Source organism: Stegodyphus dumicola, chromosome X1, assembly GCF_044657685.1.
Source record: "Stegodyphus dumicola isolate Sdum_Otavi_A_Nest chromosome X1, ASM4465768v1".
NCBI classification, from domain to species: domain Eukaryota; kingdom Metazoa; phylum Arthropoda; class Arachnida; order Araneae; family Eresidae; genus Stegodyphus; species Stegodyphus dumicola.
Genome location: NC_140780.1, coordinates 28,389,278 through 28,415,029, shown reverse-complemented (window position 1 = coordinate 28,415,029; position 25,752 = coordinate 28,389,278). Strand labels below are relative to the sequence as shown.

At 34.6% G+C, this 25,752-nt stretch overlaps 1 protein-coding gene across 1 annotated transcript in view; it reads left to right on the top strand.

Moving 5' to 3' along the window:
* LOC118199015 (uncharacterized) overlaps positions 1-25,752 on the top strand; it is a 321,168-nt gene that overhangs the window by 94,871 nt on the left and 200,545 nt on the right. Inside the window, exon 3 of the mRNA XM_085807260.1 lies at positions 5,695-5,895. Within this exon, the coding sequence (XP_085663386.1) occupies positions 5,695-5,895 (201 nt within the window). The remainder of the gene's footprint in view (positions 1-5,694; positions 5,896-25,752) is intronic.

Below are 25,752 nucleotides of genomic sequence, written 5' to 3'. Positions count from 1 at the left end.
TGTCAGCTTGTATTGCATATGGATGCACATTTAGATTCTCGAAAAAAATTCCGGGCATTATTTTTCACACGTAAGTATTAATTTTCTTTTTTTATGTAATATGACAACTATGTCAAAAAATATCACAATGTCATGTGGTTTTCTTTCCAGATGTGAAAAAAAAGGACTTAAAATAGGTTATTTAATATAACTATAATCAAAATATATTAAATACATTTTAATGTTTCTGTTTATAGCTGGTATCTTCGTTCCTTAAGATACAATGCTATATGGTAGGATTTAAATTTTATAATTTGAACGTTTTAGTTAATTCGTTTTATAACTTTCATGAAAAGTAAGAAATCAATTGTTACTATTTTTATTAATTGTAAAGGTGTTAAATAAAGCAATGCTTTTCTTTATACATTAATTATTATTAATTTTTTTAAGTTAAGATAAACTGTTCTGTTGTTAAAAATTTTTTGCATAAACTTACAAATTTCTGAGCAGTATAGTGATAAAATTAAGTAAAATATTTACACAATTGAACATGTGGAAAGATGTATCCAAAAACTTATATTTCTGTGTATTTCTGTAATTCAACTTAATTAAAGGCAGTTTCGAGATTAATAAATATGAAATGCGCATAAACTGAAATCAATGAATTCGCATAAATCTGTTTTATTTTATTAAGATTTATTTTCTAACCTAAGCAAATCCGTGAAATATGCAGAAACATCATTTTTTAAAGGCTTTAATGTTATGCGCATGCATTTAGATTTCGAACTATTTCTTAATAATTTGCTGTACATAGTAAATTATGGATATCATCTTTATTACTTTAAAACAAAAATTCAACAATAGCGAGGGATTTCATTATAAATTTAACATATTTTTACTGGAAAATAAATGCACGGAACAGCTTAGAAACACGTACATGTCACTGCCGTAATGCAATGTTTTGAAGTCACAAACATGGACGCCGCTTGTTCGGCGAAGTTTCATTCCCTGATTGTGGAGGAAACCGCGAACCCTCCCTCCTTCTATTCTAACCTCTTTGATTTTTTTGGGGGACGCCATTTTGTTTTCACTAAGTAAAAGCATGTTTTTTTTTTTTTTTTTTTTTTTTTTTTTTTTTTTTTTTAACTCAACATTTTTTCCACCAATCTGCTAGCCGAATTACGCTTATGCTAGAACTTTTATGGAACAAAAGTGCTTAACCATGATGAAGATTAGGTGCGAAATTGGGAGAAAGTGCAGAATCGCCCACTGCTTGCCGCGTTTTTAAGAATTCCACATATACGGTATCCATGTACACGTCGACCTATTTTCACTTAAAAAAACATCCCAGAATTGCACAAAAATGGCATTGCGCACATTCTTAACTTTATCCATGTACACTGCTAAAGTCCTAGCTAGTAACTTTTATCGCCTTACTAAAATGTCGCCAAACTACCTGTCACCATATTCCAAAGATTAGCCCTATTATCTATTTCCTGGAACAAAAAAATGCAGGCTTGCCCTACTTTATGAATGTGCAGCGTTATTATATAGAACAATTCGTAAATCGGATTGCCGTAACATGAAGGAACAATTACCATTAGTTGATATGGGAAAAGTATATCAGCGCTCTTCAAAATAAAGCATCATATGATATTAACATCTTTAAACAATTCAGAAGTTATTAAAACTCTGAGGTTTGTTTCATTTTTAATAATTGTTATTTAATTTGTTAGTATTTTCTGTCATTTCGTGTTTCTCTCGCTTTTTCTCGCCAGGATGTAAGTGAGTTAGTGTAAGCGAGAGTGTATTTAAACTGATGTCAGAGCGAGAGGTTTATCAGAGCGTGTTTCGCTACTGAGTTCGCACGTTGTTGTTTCTACCAGCTGTTTGAATTCTGAATATCGGCTACGCATTCTTTCCTTCAAAGCTTAATATAAGCCGGTGTAGATTTCTGAATCAACTACTAGGTTAAATCAATTTGTGTAGTCTTCAACTGCTAGCTTTTCCTTAAATTTAGTTTTAGTTTATGATTATCTTAGTTTTATCGTCAGAATTGCATGGTGGATTTATAAGCACAAGAACTATATCCTCTGTAAATAACTGAGTTCAATAAAAGGGTATTTTACGCCCTTCCCCTGTTGTATTTATTCATCTTCATTTCTTAGAAATAATTACCTAACAGATTTACAAATAGCTCTAGTAGCAGTTTATGCTAGCCAAGTAAACTAGACGTTACAAAATTAATTATACAATAAATACACAAATCATATGTTAAAACTATTATGTTTCTTCAGAACAGGAAATGTTGAAATCAAATTCTCTCTACACAGAATTTAATCCATTGACCTCACAACAGCTAGATGAATGGGCCGACGACTCTCACCACAGGAACACTTACTGAAAAAAGTGATGGGAGAATGGGAAAATAGGACTTGAAATTTGAAATGGGAATGGAATTTAAAAATTTACATTCTCCCATTTTTTAAGGGCAACTGATGAGCAGCAAGAGAACCCAAATGATCAGTTCTAGGTGTGAAGAGTTATCGGCCTTCACATATTAGTTCAGTCGCCACCGTAGAAACTACTAGACATTTGAACTAAAATGTTACAAATCACTTATACCTCTCAGGTATTTGAATCACGGATGTTCCATGTGCTAGGTAAATTGGTAAATACTTACACACAAGAGCACCTACAGAGGAATGCGATAATAGATCACAAAATAAAAATAAAAATAATATATCTACAATTTAGTTTCATTTTTCAAAACTGAAAGAGAGCAAACACATTGAAACCTATACAGATGCTGATAGTGATGTTGATATGCACAACAGGAGGTACAGCAGCCGAAGTTACAGTGCCCACAATCTCAAAGAGAAAAATCAAAGAGCATCTGTTGATACCTTATCATCATTTGATTCCATGAGATCACTGAATCTACAGTTTCTATGGCCCAACGTCGAAAGTCGGAATTTAATGTACTCTGGCTGATGTAAAAATCTTAGATTTATAGATAGTAGATTTGGCTATCAAGATTGACATAATCTCTGCTACCTTACGGTTCTTTGCAGACCATTAAATTATTTTGCAAAAACTGCGTTAAACCTGCATGTCCTACTCAATACCTATTCCACTGCGATTATTGCATAAATAGTTTCACATTTATTCATAAAAGCAAAAATCCTTTTCGGAGTTCATTCTTTAATCGACAAAAGTGCTAATTTAGGTGTTCCGTAAAAATGAAGTTTTGTCATGTAAAGCCAGAAATACTCCTAACCTATGAAAAAAAGATTAAATATTTTTGTATTATTGAAATCGGTGTTGTCAATATCATTGCAAATACTTCCGAATCTATATTACTTTAGTTTTGTAAACTATAATGATCTCAAGTTATGTAAATTCTGAAAATTTGTTTTTCTTTTGTTTCTGTTTTGAAACCATTGCTTGTTTTAAGTATTTTGTTCAAGTGTTATTGAACGTGTTTTAGCTATTTATACGTAGTGAAAGTGAAAAGGTACTTCAAATAAATATTAAAGGATTTTATTTTTCAGCAATTACTACATTTCGTGCAAGCATATCTATGGCGAGATCAGTGTTTTTGATATGCGTGCACGAAATACATCGCAAACATCATAATACGACGATTAGCTCGTAGAAACATCACGATATATGATTCAAAAAGAGAAAACATTTTCTTTTCTACATTCCATTTTAATATTTGTTTTATACTCACTATTTGAGATGAAGACCGATTAAAAAGCATAATAAAATATTTGGTCACGCGTTTAATATAGCTATATACAAACGAAATTTACATAAAGAATGACCCAAAATCAGTAGACATTTAAAAAAATTTTGTTTTTCAATGAACTTGCAAATTGTAGTAATGAAATTAACATAAGGTGCCCAATATGATGGGTGCTGTTTTAAAAATGTTTTCATTACGTGAATTTTATAGCTACAGTTAAGTCTTCTAGAGGGTGTTTCCTACATAAAAAAAGCCATTATAAACGTTGAATGTGGCAGTCCTCATCATTTATCACCGCCTTTAGACAACAATCAAAGCATTTCTTTAGGAATTCTTGACACAAGCAGCATGATAGTTTCTTTCAAGATTATAAATGATGTTAAATGACTTCAGCCCAGACGTAACTTCAGGTAGCCTCCTCAGAGTTTCAGGTTTAGGTATTTGGATGGTCATTCACACGGAAAATTATATCTCAGAACTCGATTCTGTCCGAAAGTTAAGAGTTATACTCTTTAATAATATAAGTTGTAGAGTCATTAGAATTTTTTATTGTGGGAGACAGGAAAAATGAGCTATGGCCTCGCCGGGACTCGAGCTTAGACTTCGCAAATGCTACCGTTACACCACGAAGGCATGTAGAAAAGAGGGAGAAAACACCTTATATACTCCCCCTTTTAAAGGGCGACTGGGGATTAAGGGACCCAGTCGCCAAATCCTGGTGGTGAAGAATAATCATTTACCGCTTTTTAGTTCGGGCGTCCCTGTAGAGTCATTAGGTTATTTTGAAGCTGGGGACATGAAAAATGAGTAGTGCTCCCTCTAGGACTCGAACTTGAGACCACTCGAATACGCGCTGAGTGTGTTACTGTTGTAGAGACATTAGGTATTTTTTAGAAGCAGGCAAGATGAAAAATTAGCAACGCCTTCGCCGGGAATCGAATCGCGGACCTATGGAATATCGGCCCAGCGTGCAGAACCACTACACCACGAAGGGACGTTAGAAGGCGGGAGAAATACCTTATATACTCCCCCTTTTAAAGGGCGACTGGGGTTTTTAGGGGACCCAATCGCCAAATGCTGGGTGTGGAGAGTCATCATCCACAACCCTTTTAGTTCGGGCGCCACTGGAGAGACATTAGGTATTTTTTGGAAGCAGACAAGATGAAAAATTAGCAACGCCTTCATCAGGGATCGAACCACGGACCTCTGGAATACCGGCCTGACGTGCAGAACCACTACACCACGAAGGCACGTTAGAAGGCTGTAGAACAACCTTATACTGTTACACCACGAAGGCATGCAGAATGGGAGATAATACCTTATAAAGTGATGCTCCATCCTTCTTTAATGTCCCAGAGCTCCAATAGTTGACTTTGGATTAGTCTTAGTACTGTTTAGTTGTGGTCGAGTGCTTAAGACTCGGAATGCTGGTAGTTTTATAAGGTATTTCTCACGCCTTCTTAACAAGCCTTCGTGGTGTAGTGGTCTGCACGCTCAGCGCGTAATTGAGAGGTCCGCAGTTCGATTCTCGGCGAAAGCGTTGCATATTTTTCATTTTGCCTGCTTCCAAAAAGTACCTAATGTCTCTACTGTTGGACCTGGTTTGGATTCGAACCCAGGCGAAAGAGTTGGCTGCATGTTTGGTTTTGTTGTTTTTCCCATGTGTAAAACAATTACGAGATAGTTTCTCTCACAAAGTCCTCCATGAACACATCCTTTTTTAAGACAAATAGCTATCAAGATTTTGCCATGCTTAAAATAATATAACTCTAATGTTGTTTTGAAAAAGGTTTACAGTAATGCCGAACGGTGACACTAATAATTCTAAATCAGAGTCATGTTCATGATTCTAATTAACCGTTCGGCGTATTAACTATAACTAAGCATTTGCATTTTTCCAATTTTATGCAAAAGTATGTTCCTACTTTAAATCTAATGACATAATATATTACCTTATTTTTCAGACAAAAATTCGAGAAATTCACCAAGCCGTTTCTCAAGGCAGACTGCGTGACGTTCAGCACCTTATTGATAGGAAAAAACTGGCGTTTTGTCGAGATCACAATGGAGCAAGCCCACTACACAAAGCTGTAATTTTTGGCCATAAAGATGTCATTGAATATCTTGTTAAAAGATACGGAGGAGTTATACATATCAGAGATTATGTAAGTTGTTGAATTAGAGTATTTTCTTTGAAAATATCAAGGAAACATTATAAGTTCGAGTACATCGAGCGTTAAAATTCTTTGTGTACTGTATTCTGCAGCACTTCTTGTGCTTCTGAAACTGAGTAAATGTATTTAATTCTTTTTAGTAATAATCTAATGACGAACATTAGAGAATATTAAGCTTTTTGACGAATGAACGGAAAAATCAACTATTCCTTCGTCAGAATTCGAGCTATTGATTTCTATATCGCCCTTTGAATGTACTAACTAACCTCTTACATCACAACAGCACGTACCAAGGCATCCTTACATTTCCCCCATTTAATTGGTAAAAGGCACATGGTCCATTATATCAAATCCAGGTTGTGCCGAGATACCTTCCAGTACATTTTGAGTTTGGGCTCCACGGTGGATTTTATTACATTTTCTTTGAAGCGGGAAACGGATTCCATGCGACGCCATAATGAGAAATCAACTATGCCTTCTTAGGATTTAGAGTAGCGTCTTTCGATTGTTAGCTAGATACGCTGAAAACTTATGTCATGGGAGCGTACACGGAAGAATATATTAATTCCTTACAAAATGGCTCATTTACGCATCCTTTACCATGCTTTCTTGCTTAAGCTTGATATCACTCAATTGTCTAGCATTGGGATGTACATGTACCGGGTGGCCATAATTAAACTGACAGTGCTTACAGTGTTCTGTAGCGCGATCTATTTGCGAGAATGACGCCACATTTTGCAGGAAGATTAAACAAGACGGGGGACGAAGGATTCCGCGAAAAAGCAAATTAGTTCCAAACGTCACCGCTAGGGGAATATTTGGCGCTGTGTAATAGAAAATAGAGTGTTAACAAATGCAAATTAATACGGAATAAAATTACCTTTTATTAAGCACATTTTGTGATTTAGTTCAAGTGCAATATGGCAACACTTTTAAAAAAGTGTAAAATCTACATAAACACCGATAAAGTCTCGTAATCTGCTATATCACGTACGCTGAGCAGAAGAAGAAGTTCTTTATTCAAATTTCACGTTACATCCATTCGCACAGTACCGGCTGCTTGGGTTTTAAAAGGCAATGTGTTACGTTTCGAATCAATCGGATTGAAAGTTTATGTGCAATGTCTCCTTCTTTAGTCGAGCGTGCGTTACTGGTCAAATTCTTTTACCTCAACCAGTGCAACGCGTCAGCCGCTCTTCGTGCTTTTAGAACGCACAAAAAATGCGTAAAGGTAACGGTCCTGTGTCAGTTAATGGGCTAATGGTTGGGCAATGGTTGGGACATTTGAGAAAATAGATTCTCTGAAGGTTCAGTCAGGCAGAGGACGAAAACCTGTACCACAGGATACAATCGAAGCAGTTGCCACGGCGATTGTCGACAGAGGACCAGACAATATTGCTGACACCTCTAGCGCTCGTGGAGTAGCTCGGAATATGGATATGCCTTACAGTATGGTATGGAAAATCTTACGAAAGATTATCAACTTATCCGTACAAGATCAGCCGTGTACAGGAGTTACTGTACCCCGACCATGATAAGCGATTGACTTTTGCTCTCACCTTTCTTGCCAGAACAGAGGTGGATGATGCTTGGCCGTGGAAAATTTTATGGGGAGACGAGGCCCACTTTTACCTGAACGGAAATTGTAAATACGCAGAACTGCCGAATTTGGGATGACAAACCACCACATGCAGTCACAGCAATTCGCTTACATTCACCAAAGGTAACTGTTTGGTGTGAGTTCACAGCGGAATCTATCGTAGGTCCATTCTTCTATGAGAAAAATACCTCGACAGGACCGGAAACCTGTTCTGTTACCGGAAAGAAATATCGCCACATCTTGAACAGCTTTGTCATTCCAGCATTTCAGCAAAGACAATGCCTGGGGGAAATCATTTTCATGCAAGATGGAGCCCCTCCACACGGATGCAACAGATGCTACGACAGAAATTCACAACAGAGTCATTCCAACTGCATGGCCACCTCGGTCGCCTGATCTTACCTCATGCGAATTCTAGCTATGGGGTTACCTTAAGTCCAAGGTCTATCAAGGAGTGGTCCAGGACTTGGCTACGTTGAAGGATAACATATCACTGACTGTACGGGAGATTCTTGCAGACATGTTACTTTCTGCTGTTGTGCATACTGTGCACAGAATGCAATATGTGGTCCACAACAACGGCAGCCACATTGAACCGCATTTAAATGCAAAATAAAAGGTAATTTCCGTATTGATTTGCATTTGTTAACACTCTATTTTCTATTACACAGCGCCAAATATTCCTTTAGCGGTGACTTTTGGAACTAATTTGTTTTTTCGCAGAATCCTTCGTCCGCCGTCTTGTTTAATCTTCCTACAAAATGTGGCGTCATTCTCGCAAATAGATCGCGCTACAGAACACTGAGCACTGTCAGTTTAATTATGGCCACCCGGTATATTTGATCTGTATTCAAGAGAACAGAAAAGAAATGAGAACCAAGTATGTTAAAGAGCCAAAAAAATAAAAAATATATATAAAAGTAAAAAATATTCTTTCATTAGAATAATAGAAGAAAACAAACTTTTTATTTAAAAGACTGGTAGAAAGGGAGAGAAAAGTGAATCATTTCAAAAAGGTAAAATGATAAATTTAAAATCCAGTAACAGTTAATATAAAATTAATGGTAAGAGAGAAATCAATATTCACTCATCGAAATTATGAGCAGAATTGGGAAGAAAAAGAAGGAAGAAATATCTTAAGCAAACTAACAACCTGAAATGGAAAATGCGTGTCTTTTTCGAATGAAAGTTAATTTCCCAAAACAAATATCATTAGACGAAGTTTAAATGCTAAATAGGAGTATAGATCATGATATGAGCGAAATTGAGTAAACAATTAAAATAATTATTATTTTCTGTTGTTTCAAATATTTTATAGAATTTTTTCCAATGTTTTTTCATTGATTGAATAAATATATACATATGTACATACACATCCGAATAAGAAGTTTTGTTTTTGCCTCATCTGTACTGAGATTTGGAAAGGAGTAGTGATTTCAAAATATGTTATTAAAGCGAGAAAATTGTTGTTGCGTGTTGCTATTATGACTTATCTCACTTGTCTAATAGTAACATCATATCAAGATGGCGAATTTTATCGTGACCAGGAAGCAAGGTTTGTGCTTGTATTTCGATTAGGTTGTAGATCCTATTAGGTTATTTCAGAGTAAAAGACATGAAAAATGAGCAATGCTCTCTCCAGACTCAAACCACGGACCTCTCGAACACGTTCCGAGTGTGCTGACCACTGAACTACAAAGGCATGCTGAGAAAACGGGAGAAATATCCTATATACTCCCCCTTTTAAAGGGCGACTGGGGATTAGGGGACCCAGTCGCCAAATCCTGGTGCTGGTGAATCATTCATCATCCACCACCTTTCTTGGTTCAGGCGCCACTGTAGAGACATTAGGTATTTTTTATTCTGAGAGACGTGAAAAATGAGCAATGCCCTCACCGGGACTCAAAACTCGGACCTCTCGAATACGCGCTGAGTGTTCTGAGCACTGCACCACGAAGGCATGTTAAGAAGGCGGGAGAAACACCTCATAAGGTCTTAGGCACTTTATAGAAGACGGGGCAAATTTTCCCAATCCCATTACAATTCTGAATGCGAATTACCAGGGAGACGGATTCGAGAGACCTCTACATTTCTCCCTCTTCCACCACCTCGCGAGAGCACTTTAGGCTTGACATTACATTCAGTGTCTCCATGCGGTTAAGACACAGTACACTTAGAAAAACTTATGTGTCCTCCAGGATTCGAACCTGAGCCCAAAGGCCAATCTTAGGCTCTACATGGCAAATAATCTCTTGTCTGCATCCAGAGCTTAGACTGTGATATGGCAGATGTTCTGATTCCCCCCCCCCCGCTAGGAAAAAGCTCAAATTTCGTGCTGCGTTCACGCCTGAGTCGGAAGTCATTTCGGCGATGTAAAGTGGAAGGGGTATGATAGGTGGCTGTCTTACAAATGGTCAACTAGGCGGTGCGAAAAAATTAGAATTAAATTTTGTGTTCATGTCACCATTATTTCTGACAGGTAATACGTTGAACAATTGACAAAATATGAATAATAAGTAGGGCTTTTTTTAAACAAGGGCAAGCTTAGCATTTGTTCTGAACTTCTATTTATACGGGGGCTTCAGAATCTTTCACTTATTTATAAAATTTGAAAAATTTAAATTTTTTTTAAAGTCTAGATTTCCGAAATCTGAAATCAGCAACAAAATTTTAAATTTTCAGTTTTTTATGCTATTCTCCAAAAATCAGAAAACATGAAACACATGAGAATGATCAGCCAACCGCAGAATGGTATGTCATACTGTCATTCTCAAGCACAGTGAGTGGTCAGTCAGCGTTTGTTTAAACTAGCAAATGATATCCCTTAATAAAGCCTCGATATGAAACTAACACTATCTTACACTGCCAATTTGTTTTGCTGCATGATTTTGCTGCATATCTGATAGCTCAGGATATCAGAAGTGACTACCATAGGCGTTGTCTAAAACGTAATATTAAAATTAGAAGAAATTAAATAAATTATTTTGATTTTGTCTCTTTAATATATTTAACTCAGGTTTGCAATCAGTAAAAATGCTTTAGATTCTTTTCTTTATCCCAGTGGTTTTCAGGAGGAAATAAACGACTCTGGTTTAAAATGAACAAATATATAAGTTTGTTTATTATTGAGCGCATAAGAAACTGAAACCAAGAAAATAAAACATACTGAAATGTGAAATGAATTTTTGAGTCACTTTGAAAGGGAAAGGATTAAATTATTAAGTTTTTCAGAAATGCTTTACATAATTCGCTTGCATTATATTTATTTCCATGAAAAGAATTAGATAAGGAGATAAATGGTTCGTCCGAAACCTCCCTTTATAATAAGCATTAATATTTGAACTTCCTGCATTTTACTTTGCATAAACAATTGTTTACTATAGTTTTCAAACGAATGTTTACTATAGTTTATAGTACATGGCTTTCTTGATAATGAAATTATTCAGTTCGACAAAATCAGTTTTTTGTGTGTGTGTGCGTATAGAATTTTGTTCTACTAAATTTGTGGCACTTTTAATATAAAAATTGAAGATTTAATTTTATTTTAGGTAGCACCTTTATCAACTAAAATGCCACAGAAAAAAAAGTACCTTTTTATTTGCCTAAGTTTGTTATTTCTGACGTAGATAAAGTAGAAAAAGCAATATTATATTTTAGCATTTTGACACTGTTTTGATATTGTAAGTACCATTTTTTGAATATTTTGGCATGATTCTATAATCCGTACGGCAATTTTTAAATTTCCATCATCATTCTAAATATGTCTTTTTCGAGATGTCTGTATATCTACTGTATATCTTTTCAGATCAAAGCGATGTCTGTGTCTATTTATTTACCTACGTTTTAAGGTCATTTTTTCTTTCAATTTTGTATCGTCTTTGTTATGCTACATGCAACAGCTATCAAATTGTGTTGCCAAAATCATACACAAACTCTAATTTAACTGCACAAACTTTGGGACAATTATGAAATTTCTATTTGATGAGAATTACTATGAAATAAGTTTCAAATTAAATACAAATTTTAAACTGAAAATTATGTGCACTTTAAACATGAGATATGTACTGCTGTGATAAAAATGACAGTTACGAGAAAAGTTCTCACAGAAATTTAGAAGAAAAAAAAATGTTTATAGTGACTTTAGGTGTTTGAATGTTTAAAAGTACACGAAGGCTATTTGACTAAATGGAGGAATGCATGTGAGGAGGACTTTCTAAGGAAACTACCAAAACCAACTATGGGGCCAGCCTGTCATTAGCGGTTTAAGCTATTCAGCCTCTGGTTGGGCTTAATGTGTAATTCTGTGTTTTGTGTGATGCTGTGCTGTTTATGAAAAGAGGAATTTCTCGTAAAAAAGGGAAAACCTTTTTGGTCTTTTTTTATCAGAATTAAATTTCTTAGTATGGTATTCAAATATAAAGTAAGAACTAAGGAGTTTCTGCTATACGCTACTGCCACAATTAATTAAAATTCAGTAAAATTAATCCTGGTTTTGCAGTACTTATCTTTAAATGGTTTTAAACCATTTACAGTTTTTGTTAGCATGTGAATTGTTTAGTTCGAATAAGCAGCTTAATTACTTCTTTTTATTCTCATTATTGATTTGTTTTCAACAAAAAGGTTTCCGATAATCCATAAAGGTCATCGCTTGAAGCTTCTATTCACTATTGTTGTTTACAATAGTTGGAAGAAATACGGAGCATAGAAAAGCAATTTTATCTTTTTTATGTTATCAGCTGTATCAAGTAAAACGCATTTTTTCATTTGTCTTTCAAATATTCCTTCATCCTAAATCTTGGTTCATTCCCCCCCCTCATTTAATACAAAATAATACGCAGTTCGCGCATTATTTTATACGCAGCTTGAGTATTATTTCGCGTGATTTGTATATCAAACTGATATCAAAACTGAAAAATAAAAGCATTTCTTGCGCATATAGTTTGCAAATATTTAACTCTAGATTTAAGAAATTAGGAACTTCGGTCATCAGATTTTTTACTTCAAAACTCAAACAAGAAACAGTTAAGCAGGCAGTATACAATTCGAAAATTAAAATATTATTATCTTGTTTTCATTACTAAGAGCAAATACTGTAGCTGCACTTTCGCTTCTTTTAAACACAGATTGCTGCTGATGTTAAACTGAATATTTTACCTATAATTTCCAATTACAACTTTATTAATTTATCTTTATTCTTACTGTGGCGAAATTCTGTACATGGTTTTTCATTACTTAAATTGATGTTATACATGTTTTTCTTATTCGACACATGACTTTTACTTTCTTTTAAAGAAGTGTGAAGCTTATTATTATTTCAGTTACCATTCATTAAGGAATGACGCACAGTTAAGTCGATTGGTTGATTATTTGAATGTGTCAAAGCGTACAAAGGCTATCTGTTTAAGAGAGGGATGCTTTTTAAGGGAAGCTAGCTCGTATATGAGTGCTGAAAACCACGAAAATCGACCGTTCAGCCAGCTCGTTCTCCAGAGTTCAAACTCAGGACCTGACTACCAGTAATTTGTAATCTTGAATCTCTTCTTCACTGGTTAACCCCGTTGAGGAAACCTAATATGAAATAAGAAATATAAAGAAATAAGAAGATTAAGTACAAATTTAAAACATAGTATTACATCTGCGAAGGCATTTATAGTATTTCGTAGTGAATTATAGTATGAAGTAATTTTACATTCTATAGATGTTTTATCCGAAGGAATTTTATAATTCGACCATTGAAACTCAAAGAGATTCTTTTGTTTTATCATACATTATCATACATTTTTCTCCAATGATCGTTACTAACATGCATCTAAATGTCACATATGACACGTGCTTTAAATATATGACCGGTTTTCTGATAAATTATATCGATTCTTAATGCAATAACTTTCCCAAACAGTCATTATTCTTCAAATGAATACGAATACGAATGGTGAAGTCTGCAAAAAAAGCATTACATTGCTAACTCTAAAGAGAATGATCTCTTTGAAGAGGACCTTTCAGTGGAAAATGCCACGTTACGTTTCATGGGAAAAATCTTTCAATTACTTGTTTAATTGGCCCATTGAGCTGATGTTAATCTATTACGAATAAAATTGTGGAGCTTAGTTTGAAAACTGAAACATGCGACCAGCGTTTAGCAATGGTTATTGACGGTTGATAAAATTTGTTAAAAGTTATTAAGTTATTAATAATTTCTTAAAATACTAAAATGTATATATTTCCATTAATTGTAAAAGTATTTAAATTTAAAATTTATTTCCTTAAAGGTTCAGTAAACTAATATTACTCTCAGCTTAAGAGCAAATATTTACCGAGAAAAGTTTGCTTAATAACTTTAAAGAATTAAAAAACAAAACCATATCATTGCTCTTTGAGTTTGTCGTCTTTTGTGAGATAACTGAAGTGTTAAAAGTCTTAAAATATCCGAGTTTATTTTTTCATTATAAAAGAAGAAATGAACTGCAATAGTGAAAACTGTATGTAAATGCAGAATACGGGAGAACTTTAAAGCTCGCTTTACGATATAATTGTAATATTGTGAAAAAGGAAAAGAATTAAAAGAGGTGTATTAATATTTATGATGGAAGTTCTAAAAATTAAAGAATTAAAAGAGGTGTATTAATATTTATGATGGAAGTTCTAAAAATTATCTTTGGACGATTCAAACAATTTCTTTACGCAAGAGTAAAAAAAAAAGTTTATTAGGAGGAGTGAACTTCAATGCAGGCAAACAGAAAAAGATTTACGTTTAACAGTAGTGTTAAAATTATATTCATTGCTTTTAATTAAAATGTTACAGAAGGGGAATGATTTATATGATTAAGCTTCGAAAGTGAGCTGGATCTCTTAATAAATCGAATTTGTAAGACAAAATTTGTGTTATATCTTCTTTATAAGTCTCAATAAGGGGCGAATGCATCAGCATAGCTCATGCGAAATCGAAAAGGCAGTTTTCAAATAACTTGACCTCAAGATAATGCATGTAATTATCAATAAGTGCTGGACTGAAGGGACCACCCATAGCTATTCCTTCAAATTTGTGATAGAAACAATTTCAGAGAAAAAAAAGAGAATCTAATTCAAAGAAAATTTAGTGACACAAATTAATTCCCCAGTTTCAATGCGTGTAATTCTCGAAGTCTAGTTTCAAAACATTTTAATGCTCCTTTAGTTGAAAAATAAGTAAAAGTCATGTCGAAAGAAATTATTAGAAAGTAATGGAGAAAATCTAGAAACCAAATACGTGGCTTAAGTCTACGGGAGATGTTCCCAAGTTAGAAGCTAGAAAGCAAAGTGGAATTTCAGTTTTATATATCTTGGTAAGATCATAAAACCTAGCACAGTTTATAAGGTTGTAGAGTACCTCACTTTGGAATTCGAAGTTAATGTTGGAAGTGAAGAATCTAAGAACTGATAAGTGAATAATCGCTTGCGTTCGGTGACAAGAAACAACAAGATAGAAGGGTAACTAAGCCTTTATTATTCTAATAGGATTTAACAAAACTCCGCCTAGGAGTGTACAAGCAAAGCCCGCACTTGGACTTGAACTAAAAAGACTAAGAATTAAACTAAAACTAAGATTAACTAAAAGAAGTATAGCCGAAGCTATCAAGGTTCAATTTGAGTTGGCCCCTTAACTTATTTGACTACGAAGCTTAGCAAGGGCCTGGGTACGGCCGAGCGTAATAACAGCTTTGAGAAAGAGAGTGGCCAAAAAGGCAGACGCGCGTAAATCAGAAACTCTGATTCTCTCTGACTCAGTAAGTAACTTCGTATTTTAAATACCGCTCCTTCTCATTAAATATTCAGCAAAATCCAAAACTACGTTCTGGCCGGAAGTAGTAAGTTGAAGTTAAGAATTTGACAGGAAAGGAACTTTAACTTAAAATTTAACTGTTAATAAAATTAACATAATCCTTACAAGGTTTATATTATTTTTACTAATAGTTATTTTAATTTGTAGCCTTTTCTGTTACACCTTCTTTCCCTTGCGTTTCCATATCAGGGTGTAAATGAGTTAGAATGAATGAGAGTGTATTTATACAGAAGTAGAGAAATGGTTAGTCAGAGCGTGTTTTCACTTCTAAGTGCGCACGTTGTTATTTTTACCAGCTGTTTGATTTCTGTATTTAGGCTTCGCATTTTTGCCGCCGAAGCTAATTTCACGCCAGTCTATGTTTTTGATTCAAACTGCTAGATTAAATTAATTTGAGTAATCTTGAACTACTAGCTTATCGTAAAATTTAGTTCCTTAGCAGGTCTAGTAGCAGTGTATGTTAGTCAACAAGATCGGATCTTACAAGTTAGCAACTTGTGGAATAAGCGAGTTTTTCTTTTGTTTCTCTCTCTCTCTCTCTCTCTTTTTTTTTTTTTTTTTTTTTTTTTTTTTAATGAGGCTATATGAGATGACTTGACAGTGACTTTAACTTTTTAGAGGTTACAAGTAATTTCACGCATAACAAAATTCTGACCACGCTTTGGAAATAATAATTTTGGGATTAGAAGAAAATTCATTTGGCGATTGGGTCCCATAAAATCCTCAATCGCCATTCAAAGGGGGGAGTATATAAGTTATTTCTCCCGCCTTCTTGGCATGCCTTCGTGGTGTAGTGGTCCGTACGCTGGGCACGTATTACAGAGATCCACGGCTCTATTTCAGGCGAAGCCGTTGCATATTTTTCATCTTGCCTGCTTCCAAAAGTAACTAATGTCTCTTACATTGTAAGACCTTCCCTCCTTAAGGCTGTAAACGACCGAATTGGTTTCGAAATTAACTTTTTTCTCAATTAAGGGGACTCATACACCTTAAAACCCATAAGGTGTTCGAATAGGAGACTGTTGCAAGAATTGGGATAACTTATTTATTTTAAAAGAAGTTACTACCAACTTTTTACAGCTGACTACATAATATAGCTGCTTTCTGAAATAGTAATCCGAAAGTTTGTGTTGCCACAAATATTTTTGTAATTTAATCCGCTTTGTGACAAAATTTTTCGTCATGTTTCCACCTTGCGCGCTCAATTTAAAACATTCTGTTTCATAATTTAATTCCATATTTAATTTGTAGCATTTATAACATTTGGAAACTACTGTGAACCTAAAATTCTAAAAATTTCACGTCAAATTTTTATTTTATTTTGAGTTGAGTTTATAAAATGTATTTTATTAAAAAAATTTGTAATGTTTTCGTCCATAAAATTTTTCAATATTAAAATATTCATCAGATTGTTGGTTCAGTTAAAAAATAGTGCCTATACAAAGAATTCCATCAAATTTCAAGTATGTACCATTAGCCATTTTTTAAATATCATGCGCGCAAGGTGGAAACATGGCGGAATATTTTGTCACAAAGAGGATTAAATTACAAAAATATTTGTGGCAACACAAACTTTCTGGTTACTAGTTTCCAAAGCAGCTATATTATGTAGTCAGCTGTAAAAAGTTGGAAGTAATTGCTTTTAAAATAAATAAAATATCCCAATTCTTGAAACAGTCACATATTCGAAGATCATGATGGGTTTAAGGTGTACGAGTCCCCTTAAATGGCGGATTGTATCTCTCTATCCACCTGAATTTTGCTGATTTAAAATCGTTTTTGAAGGGAGCTATTATATAGGAGTTTAAAGGTTTAAAAGCTTGTGAAAAAAATTAAAATTTTATTTTTATACGTTCGTCTGATCCTCCGAGAGAGCTACATTTGTGATATTAATTAGAGAATTAGTATAAAGTAGTTGAAGATTACCACAATGAGCAAGAGTAAATGAGAGCCAGCTAAATAGGCTGGCTTCACGTTTAACTTGAACGTGAGATTTTCTTTAGAAAATCCACTCCTAAAGCATCCTTCCCTGAGACAGATAGCTAGCGTGCACATATTCAGTAACCTAAATTCTAAATTTAAAAAAAAGTATAACCCAGTTGTTTGTCCAAGTCCAATTTCTTAATCTTCGAACAGTTAGCACGAATTCCGAAGAACGGCATTTTTGCCCTTTTTGACGGTAATTAAGGAAGAATACAGAAAGATTTTTTTCTATCATGAGTTCAAGTGATACAGCCACACAATTCATTTCTGAAACGGAATCAGAAGGAACGTTCCTTCCTTTCCCTGATATTTTAAGCACCCTGAGCAATTAGATTTTACCGCTACTATTTAAAAATAGTCCTTTTTTCTATCTGCTTGTCATGTCAGCCTGCTGAAGAATTATTTTTTTTATATGCTAAATTTAAGAAGTTTCTTTGAAATAATTATTTTATTTCAAAATGCTAATTATATATAATTTTGCTAGTCCTGGTTATTGGCTAGATCCACAATGGCCTGCGCCTGGGAATCAAATTTTAGGGGGAACTCTCAAAATATTCTGTATTTTCTCATAAGAGCTCTTTTGTCATAAAAAAGAAGAAAGAAAGTTGGCATCGGACACTTCCGAAAGTATGTTGAACCTAGCGCTCCATTCATCCATCGAGCACTGAGTATTTGTTTTCATGAAAAGCATCCAGTAAAAAACGCTGATGTATGCTTAGAATTACTCTTCATGAAGGCAGGGCATTTCATAAATACAGGCATTATTTCCTTTTTGTAATATAGTTGAAATACTGAAAGTAATTGTCATTAAAATACACACAAATTCACCAGGCATTAATTCAGAAGACAAGCAACAAAAATCAGCGTTATATTTACAAAATTTCCACAGGACTAGTTTCGATGGTTTTACCGAACCACCATCCTCAGCTGCAGTGGTTCGATAAAACCATCGAAACTAGTCCTGTGGAAATTTTGTAAATATAACGCTGATTTTTGTTGTTTGTCTTCTGAATTAGTATTTATTCAGTGTGTTATTGTGTCTTAATCACCAGGCATGTTAAACTCAGTATATGAAATGGCCTAAATAAATAATAGTTAACCACATGAAAATGCAGACCACATGAAAAAAAAATAAATTTTTATGTTTAGTGATTTAATGAGTAAGAAAGTGGGTAAATACGTAAAATCTTACTAATACTGTAGTTCTAACAAAGCAGAGAAAATGTAAAGAAATGCATAGAGTAGATAGATACGCATTTTTTATTACCCGACACTTAGCATCTTCTTCCTGCAACAAGCTTTCTAGTATCTTAAGACTGGCACTACTTAAGACACGCTACTGGCACTACTTAAGACACGCTACTGGCACTACTTAAGACACGCTACTGGCACTACTTAAGACACGTTACTGGCACTACTTAAGACACGCTATTCCTTTTCATACATAAGAAAAGCTTATCTAGATGTTACGCAACTACCGAACATGGAAATCACATACGATCAGACTTGTTGCATGATGTGAACCTCGTAGCAAGTAGTTATAAAATTCGGCAGAAACCAATTTACTGAATGTTTGTTTTAGAGTGACACCGAATTTCTGCTCATTCTTATTGTAATTAAGATGGTACTTTCTCAACGTCAGCTGGGAAAGTATTTTTGTAAAGACACGGTCTTAAGAGTACTTTAAAACACCGACGTTGTATACATGTTTAGATATTCAGCGAGATTCCGCTTCTTATTAATTTACTATAATTTTATATATTTTTCATTAATTCCTCGGTATGAATTACTGAAATTTGAACTAAAAGTCCCATACAGCCCGCGAGCCGCGAGCTGGATACGCCTACCCTGCATTCTAATGACAAACGTTTATTTTGAAATTTTGATATAAAGAAAATTAATAGGTTTATATTTAAATCCTTAAATGATTTTGAAGTTATTCTTTAACATGTCGTATACTTTTGTAAGAAGAAATATTTTAATTAGTGTAAATGCATTTGAAACAGTTGTAACCATGTGCATTTGTATCGCTGCAAACTGAAGTTTTACTTTGAAAGTTATCAATCTTTAATCAGAGAGCGTTTCAAATTGCTTTCGTATCTGCTTTTGTTCACTGTATCTGCTTCCTCGAGAAATTAGGAATGTATGTGCAGAGCAGAATGAAATGCTTTAGGAGAAAGCACAAAACAGAGTAATCTAAGTAAACTGAATTGTGATCTTAACAAAGAACGCTATCGTATTGCTGACAACCGCGAATAGCAATGAGGATTTAAAATCTAGCTGTTGCAATTAATACAGAAGTCTTGGGAATAAATTCAAGATGAATTACGAGTATTATGAAAAATTATCTAGGATGCGACCTAATAGGCGTGTTTTTCTATGTGCCTTGCATAAAATTCGGTCTATTCGAATCAGCTAGTGGGTATTAGGGTGCAAGCATTAAACAGTATAATTTGGTGCCACGCCGCCCCATGGGGCGGACCGTTAGTTGAAGCGTCCCCGCACGGAACGGACCGCGAATATCCGAGCCGGCGTCAACGTGTTAAGTTTGCCTTGTTGCTGCTATAAATAATGACTTACCTACCCTTGGGAAAAGAGCAAATTTCTGTACTACCTTCTCTTCGTAAAACTCGAATTGAATTTATAATAAATTTAAGTTACTTGTTTTTAACCTGTGTAGTCATTTAGAATTACTTGATTTTAGTTTAATGCTGTGTCTCTAGATATTGGTTAAGGGATAGTGAAAGACTTTAACAATAAAGAAAGTCAAACACTTTTAAATTTGAATGTTTAACAAGCTGAAAATTAGTTGTGATAATATTCTGTAATATATGTTATAGCACTATCTTAGTTATAGACCTGCTTACTGAATTATATAAAACTGAGCTTGTAGAGTTATTAGGAACTTTTGATGAGGGAGACGTAAAACATATGTAATGCCCTCTTCGGAACTCGAACGGGGACCTCTCGAATACGCGCCAAGTGCGCTACTGTTACATCAAAAAGACTTGCATAAAAGAGGGAGAAATACCTTATAAACTATGTGATCGTTTTACGTTCTGCTATAATTATTAATTATGCAAGAAAGAAATTTGTGCAGTAACCATGTTCATACATATGCAGTAGCCATAATGTTTTTAGTCCAAGGACGTTGAATCATGTTCACATTGCCTCACCATAGGATCAATAATTCTATTGCTTTAAAACTGATTTTATAATTTTGCACTAGAAAAGAAAATTCTTTACCCTTTTATCATTTTCATGCGGATTAGATGCAATTAAAACAAAAAAAAAAAAGAGTTTGCTGGGAGTCGAGAAGCTCGAAGTAATTATTAGTTTAAAAATATGCCACAGTTAAGCAAATAAATTAGATTTAAATTTGAAATTTTCATGTTCGTTCTTCAAATTCGGGATGGGAAAGAAATTATGATATGTGCGTGGATTAAGAAACCAGCTTTAGTTCCTTGTACCTTCTGCCAGAGTTCGAATTCTTTAGAAAGTTTAAACCTACAGTTGAGCTTTCATCCAATATATTTCGAACACAAAAACATTGCGTGACCAGATTACTCCGACAAATGCAGCTCGATAGAATACTGTTAAAAATATCTTGGATAAAAAGGAAGAGGCAGTTTTATTGTGAAAGAATGAAAAAAGACGAGAACGTTATTGAATCGGGAAAGAAATCAGAAATGCAGAAACGAGGGAAAGATATGAGAAATCTTTCAGAGATTTAAATCGAAAAGAGAACGAGATACTGTAACAAATGCATCGGGAGCATGGATTCAGATTTGAGAAACAACAAGCAAGGTAGCTTGCTATCTCATAAATATAAAGGGAGACCTTGTCATTCGAATGTTAAAGGATAAGATATTCAAGGAATGCGAAAGTCAGAAAGGACTAAGAGTTACAGTTTTAAAGTGAAAGGAATGACATAAAGTAAAAGATGAAATTGAAAATTCCCAAAGTAGCTTTGGAACTTGAAGACTAATCTATATCTTCGCAATTTATAAAACGTGATGCGATAAGAAAGTGAGTATAGATGCTAGAATTTTATACTAGGAAATGATTTCATATTCGAATCGATGTCTTTTTATTAAAACGTTCTAAATTCTCATTCCACTGTTTCACTGTATCAGAGAGAAAATAAGATGAAAAATAACTAATTCAGTTTTCCGATACTAAAAATGAAGATCAAATATAATATTCCAGAATCTTAAATGCTATGTAATTCTAGAATTATTTAAGAATTTAATTATTTACAACAATATAGATGTAAGCAATTACCGTGTTTCTCGGATTGTGTTCTCGTGGTGTAAGCCGTTAGTTCGTCTAGCTAGCAACTGAAAAATTAAGGTTCGAATTGCGGGAGGGCGCAGTTAACACTTATATTTCTTGTTTCCAAAAACCGAATGAGCTCCACACAGTAAGTAATGGAATGGGGTTGTGGAAGTATATGGTGGAAAGAGAGCATTTTAAATTTCGCTTTTGTTGCAGCGAAATTGCTAAAATAGATCAGAATGTCACAGAAGAAGAAGAAGATTTGCGCATTCCCCGTATCGAGAACTCAATCTCATTCCGGGTCCACTCCCCCTTTGGGCACATCGTGGTGGTTCAACCTCCACTATTACCCTCCAGGAGAGCAGCGCACCACCTGGGGAAGTACCCCAGGCAACACCGGTCGTCTAATGCTCCTACCAGTCGCTTGGGCGAGCCCGTCGCAGCGGGACATTACCCAGCGACCCCGGGGGAGACCCCCAGGTTACTAGTACCACGCCGCGCTAGGACGAGCCAGACTCCGGGGCCGGCCAATAAGTGACCTTTCCCAGAGCCTTCAGAACCACCAAGTTCATAAATTTTATACCCCCGTAGCCGAGACTGCCTAGGTAAAGATCCTAGCCAGTAGCTTCGCAGAATTCTCTACGTCGACCCCCGGGGGGGGGGAAATGTCACAGAAGCATTAAGAGAAATGTCAATATTAATAAGGGACATGATATTGTATAAAAATTAACCATTCTCTTTTCCATACTCTAAATTTGTGGCAGCTGAGATTAAATTAAGTACAGATACAAGAAAATTGAGCCCAGTTCTTCAATGAAGTTTATTAAGATGGGGAATTTGCACTAAGTTTAAGTGAGAATTTATATCGCATTAAAATTTATGTTTAATAATGTCTCAATTAAGTACTGCTCACCTTAAAGTAAAACATGGATTAAAGGGACAATTGGCATAATTTTATATATACTCCATATTCACTTAATTTAAAATCCTTACCGGAACTTTGTTTTTGCATTCCTCGAGCGTAGACATATACATAAAACGTTTTTAAATGACTAAAGTACTCATGTTTTGAAATTTTCAAATTTTAATAGTTCTTTCTGAAGATACATTAGATTATTTCGAAGCAGGAGATGGGAAAAATGAGCATTGCCTTCGCCGGGACTCGAATCACGAACCTCTCCGATACGCATCGAGCGTGATGACGAGGCATGCTAAGAAGGCGGGAGAAATACCTTATATACGTCCCCTTTTTAAAGGGCAGGTGGGATTTTAGGGGACCTAATCGCCAAATCCTGATGGTGAAGAATCATCATTCACCACATTTTAGTTCGGGCGCCACTGTAGAGACACCAGGAATTTTTGGAAGCAGGAGAGATGAAAAATGAGCAACGCCTTCTCCGGAACTCGAACCACGGACCTCTCAAATATGCGCCCAGCGTGCAGACCACTGCACCACGAAGGCACATTAAGAAGGCGGGAGAAATACCTTATATACACCCCTTTTAAAGGACGGCTGGGGATTAGGGGACCGAATAGCCACCTCCTTGGGGTGGAGAATCATCCTCCACCCTCTTTTTAGTTCGGACGCCACTGTAGAGATATTAGGTATTTTTGAAGCTGGAAAGATGAAAAATAAGCAACGCCTTCGCCGGGACTCGAATCACGGGCCTCTCGAATACGCGCCGTGCTTGCTGACCACTACACTACGAAGGCATGCTAAGAAGGTGAGAGAAATACCTTATAACTCTTATAAATTTATGGAATCCAACTTTTTATAGATTCCCCTGATCCTCGCATTTATGTGCAAGAGAATGTTATACTGGTAAAAATAAAATATAAAATACAAAAAGTGTGACTCATGTCCTATGAAAACAAACTAAATATTTAGTTTTAAATATTTCGGTCGCTATTTAATTTCAAATAACCTTTTTTGAACATCCAGTGATACATACTATTTCAGCAACGCTTAAATTTGTATATAACTAAAAACAAAACATCACCTTAGAAAAAAGGTGTATGATATCAACAAATTAAGTGACAATCACTGATGTTCAGACTGTGGTGAAAAGTTCTAACCAATACAAAAGTTTTAGATATCTAATTTTTAGCATAAAATGTAAAAGACCAAACTCCATTGCAAAATAGTTCTCTAAATGAAAGGACCAATCTGAATAAAATTTGGAATAGGAAGAAAAGTTATTGGCGGAACGATGTTGTTTTAATAATCAAAAACGTTGCATTTGAAAACTTGATTGAAAAAACTTTCTTAGAAACTGTAAGGTTAAATAATATAAACATCAAAAACATACCAAAAGAAAAAACACGGTTTAAACTAATATTAAGAAAAATAGATATCCTTATCGTTCGGAAGAAAATGAGAAATTCTCAAGCGAAACAAACGTGCCCCTAATTGAATGTGTGTGTGTGATTATGGCAAAGCCTCGAGGGCTATCTGCCTAAGGGGAGAGATGCCTTCGTGGAGGACTTTCTAGGGAAACTGGCTCTTATAAGCGTTACCCCTGGGGAAAGCCACGAAAACGCCCATGCGGAATTCGAACCAGCCCGTTCGCGGAATTCGAACCTCGGACCGAACTACCAGTGTTCACCGACTTTACCGCTCGTCCGCTGGTGGGCCCTAATTGAATGATTTTAGTATAATGTTTATTCGACGATATAATAGTTGGCAAATATTTCGGCCTTGCATTATTTTATGAGAAGTCAGACAATGGTCCATTTAGTATTTTAAATTAAATTTTATGCGTACGTTTCGCCAAGTACTCATAAAAAAGCATATCCAAAATCCACATGAGTATTGGCCTTGAGTTTGGTAATCATTTGTCTCAAACATATATTTCGCACTACAAAAATGTTTTTAAATGACGGAAATATTCATACTTTTTTTAATTAAAAATATTAATTTGGTATGAAGCATGAAATCTTGCCTTCTGTACTTACGTAAACAAACAAACTTACGTACAAACGTAAACAGTTTGATTCCCTAAGACAAAAATTGACCGAGATATTTAATTTCAAAATTAAAGGTATTTGACGTCATTTTTATTTTGCATTTGGGTCTGTTAATAAATAAATTAGCACAATTCGAAGTTGAATTCTAAACAATGATATTCTTTAGTAATTTATAAATGCATTTATTTATAATTTTGTTACTTATTGCAAGCCGAAAACATTTTCCCGCAAGCTATTTATGTTTTTAACGTCTTAAAATACATTCATAATATTCTCATGAAAATTTATTATTTTAAAATACTAATTTGGTAATTCTAAAAAGCTCTTATAGTACAAATGTTCTTTATAGTATAAATTTGTTTAGTATGCATTTTATACAATGCAAATAATGGCTACGTGTCAATACTGAAACCTGCGAGTTTTTTCTAGAGCACGAATTCTTTAGGATTCTCTAAATAATATCTGCTTTTTGAAATATGTGTTATATCTTGGTCAATATTTTCGCAATAATCTGCACAGAATTATTCGTCACGTAATGTCTTAAGATCAAAAATCTTTTTCTAAACAATGTTTTATTTTTGGTTTGGTGTAAGCAAGCATTTCGCATTTCAGTTTGTGTACGGCCCCTGAATATGATATTTCAGATTTTTAATATCAAATATCTAGGCCAGTTTTTGCCATACGGGACCGAAACCTTTTTGTATTTTTTTTTTTTTTTTTTTTTTCTTTTTCTTTTTTTAAAGTACAAAATTTGCCTAAAAAGAAGTACATGTTACATATAAAAAGTTAGATTTCTTAACTTTTACAAAACTGATTTCTTTACATTTAAAAATTCCGAAAATGAATTTTTGTGTCATTTAAAATATTTTCCCTTTTATGTATTTTACTTTTAAGTGGAATCATATACCAAAGGTTGCGAAAATAAAGCCTTAGTAATCTGAGTTAGTAAAGACTTTATGTGAACATAAAGCCTTAGTAAAGACTTTATGTGAACACGGTATACGTCAAGTGTATTCCTATTCATTATGGTGTTAATACATCATCCACGGGGGGGGAAACTTAAATAAACTGATAAACTTAACAAAAAGGTGTAAAAATCAATTAAAAAATTTACTTAAAACGCCCCCCATAAACTTAAATAAACGTTTCACTGACGGAGGGTATAGTAGTCTGCTTATTTATCCAGACAGAAGTGTCTACC